The 3,736-nt window shown below is 44.2% G+C and overlaps 1 protein-coding gene across 1 annotated transcript in view; it reads right to left on the bottom strand.

Annotated features, from left to right (window-relative positions):
• Positions 1–2,725: 2,725 nt before the first annotated feature.
• Positions 2,726–3,736, bottom strand: part of rnf212 (ring finger protein 212) — a 5,994-nt gene continuing 4,983 nt past the window's right edge. The window contains exons 11-12 of the mRNA XM_031866891.1: positions 3,503–3,572; positions 2,726–2,870 (exon numbers count right to left, since the gene is read on the bottom strand). Of these exons, the coding sequence (XP_031722751.1) occupies positions 2,726–2,870; positions 3,503–3,572 (215 nt within the window). The remainder of the gene's footprint in view (positions 2,871–3,502; positions 3,573–3,736) is intronic.

Consider the following 3,736-nt stretch of genomic DNA (forward strand, 5'->3'; position numbering starts at 1 on the left):
GTGTGTGTGTGTGTGTGTGTGTGTGTGTGTGTGTGTGTGTGTGTGTGCGTACTGAGGAGAATACGAGTGGTCCAGGTCACCCATCCTCACCTGTTCTTCTTTGACTCATAAACCGCCCTCAATTCCGCTCTCCTGCTAAATTGCAACAAAACTGCCTGCCTTGTGCGTCCAACAATTCCTCGATGTCATCCTTTTCACCCTATTCAAAAGCAGCAGATGTGAACAGACGTGTGTGTGTGTGTGTCTGTGTCTGTGTGTCCCTTCCTCATCCTGTCGATCCCTATCAGAGGCAGCTGTGGTCCAAAGGCCTTCACACACAGCAGAGGAATGCATGCTGGAGATATCATGCTGTAAACTAGGTTGAGATAGACTACAGTGCCACCTAAAGGCCGATCGACTTCACGTCAAGTCAGTGCAGCGCACAGAAACTCCAATTTACTTCCATATTTTCTATAAAGTATTTCACTCTGCCAGCTGCAAACGGAATGATTTGTACTCGTGAAAATTTAATTTCACCTAGGGCTGGGTGATATGCCTAAAATTAATATAAATAACAGTATATTTTGTGATATCAATGTACAATATATTATGATAGAGGAAATGTACGCAACACTATAAAGTGGTGAAACCCTGTTCCACTGTTATGAATAAAAACAATTTGTATTTTGTTTACATTTCTAAAAATGTATATATTAATTAATTTAAGTGACAGTTGTTTTGTAAAATTGTGACACAGCAAAACAATTTTCATTATAATATAATATAATACAATACCATATCATATAGATCGTTTAATTTTCACAGGTTTTTTAACCTGTTGAAGACCTCTGATCTCGACCATTAACTATAATTGATCTACGTGAGATGTATTTGGTTTATTGTGGATCCTCAAACTGGTTCAAACGAGAATACTAAAAGCACAGAGACATATGTGCTTAAAAACCTCACATTATAATACAGATTTGGTTTCACAGTATACAAATGTGTTAAAATGAATCCAAATGTGTGCGTTTTCTGGGTACATTATGAATCTTCATTAGTGGTTATACACTGTAAGCCTACACAGGAACACTCTCTGTGGACCTCAGACAGACAAATAGCTCCAGTGTGAAATCATTTAGTTCATGCTGCGTCTTGCCGAGAGGGGATTACACTTACAGCACCAAAAGGTACAAGTGTGAAATACTGAGTGACAAAGTGTGAAATCTGGATCAGATTAAGAGAGAAGCCTCTCTTTCACACACACACACACACACACGGATGGAGATGGAGGGACCGAGAGGGAGGGGGAGGGGGGGGGGGGGTGTGGACAAGCTGTGGGAACACGCTGCTGAATAATTACTACTGACATCAGAATAGTTTTCTTTAGCTCTCTGAAGTGGCAGGGCTCATTTGTACGGCCTGGAGGCATGCAGAGGTGTGTGTGTGTGTGTGAGAGAGAGAGAGAGAGTGTGTGTGCAGAGGGCTAAGAAAGAGAGGAAGAGAGATAAAGAGGGAGAAGAGATGTCTTGAGAACGGTGTGACTATTTCAAAAGAAAAGTGCAACACTTGTGTGTGTGTGTGTGTGTGTGGGCATAAGGGAGAGATGAATCTGATTTAGTCCTCTCCCTGTCAGAGTGTGACACCATGACAGCTTAGTCTGCCCCAGGGAGCCATTTCTCTCTAAGTGGACCTTAAAAAACAGGAAATGACTTCAAATCCCAGTAGAGCACAGAGGAGGATCAGGCCTACTGACTCTGTACAATACCCTTTAACTTCACACACACTCACACACACACACGATGGTTAGTGTCTGAATATAGCGTGTACAAACCCAGGACACACCACACACACACAGTCACACCTGAGCCCTTTTCAATAGACACCATTCAACACCCTGACAACCGGGGACAATAGAGGCAAAAGCGCGGGCCGACAAAGACAGGATCGACCTGTCTGAACACAGACCGTCCATCGCATCAGCTTTTCCTTGTGATGACTTCAGGTGATATCATGTTTCTATATGGCTACACTTTGCTTTTTCCTTCACTTGCAGCTGTTTTGTAACAAGATTGGAGGGTGAAATCACGAGTCGTGTTACTGCAGTGACGAGCAGCGGGCCGGGAGAGCGGAGACTGTATCGTTGAAGGGAAGTCGACTCCATCGCTGCCTGAAGGGTTTTCTTGATGTCACTGCAGCGTTTTGTCTGTCAACCTTGAAGGCCTTGTTGAATCCAATAAATGGACGTATTTTTCCGCCAACGTAATCCCAGTTTATCTTTGTAAATTGAACAGGTGCTGGCGCAGCAGAGTGAGCACGGCATCAAATTGTGCCTTCGGCGAGCAGCTTGTAAGGCTCTGTGGGTTGAGGCCTGCTGGTCTCTCTGCTGGATTAGTGAAAGCACTTCACTTTGAAAAACAACACGGCTAAACAACTCCAACTCTAGTGGACGACGTGACCTGTTGACAACATGACACCAGATCCTGTGCACCATGTTTCATTCATAAAGCACACCAGACTCATTATTTCATCACTTTAATTGATTGTGAGCCAATTCAACAAAACAGAATCTGAGTCTATCTAAAGTATGATACAAGCCGAATACATTTCATTTCACCTGTGAATCTAGGGTTGTTAAAACAACACACAAACTCTTTGGTGGCTTATTTATGGCTGTGAGAGACATAGACAGCTCTATACACACATCAGTGGCCTGGTGTATTTCCTCTGAAGGCTTCGTGACAGTTTACGTGTGTGTTTGATTGGGAGGAGGGCTGACCAGGGAGGACATGTTGTGTCTGAAGGCGGAGAGAGGTTTGAAGAAGGGAGACTTCCATCCAGAGCTCTGGCCGTATGAAATATGTTGGGTCATCGGAGATCCTTGAAAACGACTGGGGGAGGAGAGGAGAGGACAGGAGAGGAGAGGAGAGGACATAAGAGGAGAGGACATGAGAGGATAGGACATGAGAGGATAGGACATGAGAGGACAGGAGAGGAGAGGACATGAGAGGAGAGGACATGAGAGGAGAGGACATGAGAGGAGAGGACATGACAGGACATAAGAGGAGAGGACATAAGAGGAGAGGACATGAGAGGAGAGGAGAGGACATGAGAGGACATAAGAGGAGAGGACATAAGAGGAGAGGACATGAGAGGAGAGGAGAGGAGAGGACATGAGAGGAGAGGACATGAGAGGAGAGGAGAGGAGAGGAGAGGAGAGGACATGAGAGGAGAGGACATGAGAGGAGAGGAGAGGAGAGGACATGAGAGGAGAGGAGAGGAGAGGACATGAGAGGAGAGGAGAGCAGAGGAGAGGAAAAGAGAGTTAATATACAATTCATTAAAATTATCCAGATGCATTTGCAGCCTCTTGTTAGACTCACAATCAGTCAAACAAGTTGCTCACACTGGAAACGTCGAGTTGATTAGTTTAGAATATGTAAAAAGAGTATGTATGTAAAAACCACTAAATCTCCATTATTCTGATGTCATCATGACGTCTTTACTGAATGAAATGAGTCACCTGACTGTGGCCGAGCGAGCTGAATGGTTAGCCAACATGTTGTGGTTGGACGACCTGTGAGGAATGGTGCCTAAACAAAACAGCAGAAGATCCAACGTTAATCTTTAACACAGCTCATACAGATATAATAACTCATAATGGTTGTAAAATGCCTGAGATATCTCTGGGTCATTATAGGCTCATGTGCTTCTTCTACCATCACATTCTGCAAGATAAATGGGTGAATCATCCCCC

The sequence above is a fragment of the Anarrhichthys ocellatus genome, unplaced genomic scaffold (genome assembly GCF_004355925.1).
Source record: "Anarrhichthys ocellatus isolate YVR2014 unplaced genomic scaffold, GSC_Weel_1.0 scaffold37, whole genome shotgun sequence".
Classification (NCBI taxonomy): Eukaryota; Metazoa; Chordata; class Actinopteri; order Perciformes; family Anarhichadidae; genus Anarrhichthys; species Anarrhichthys ocellatus.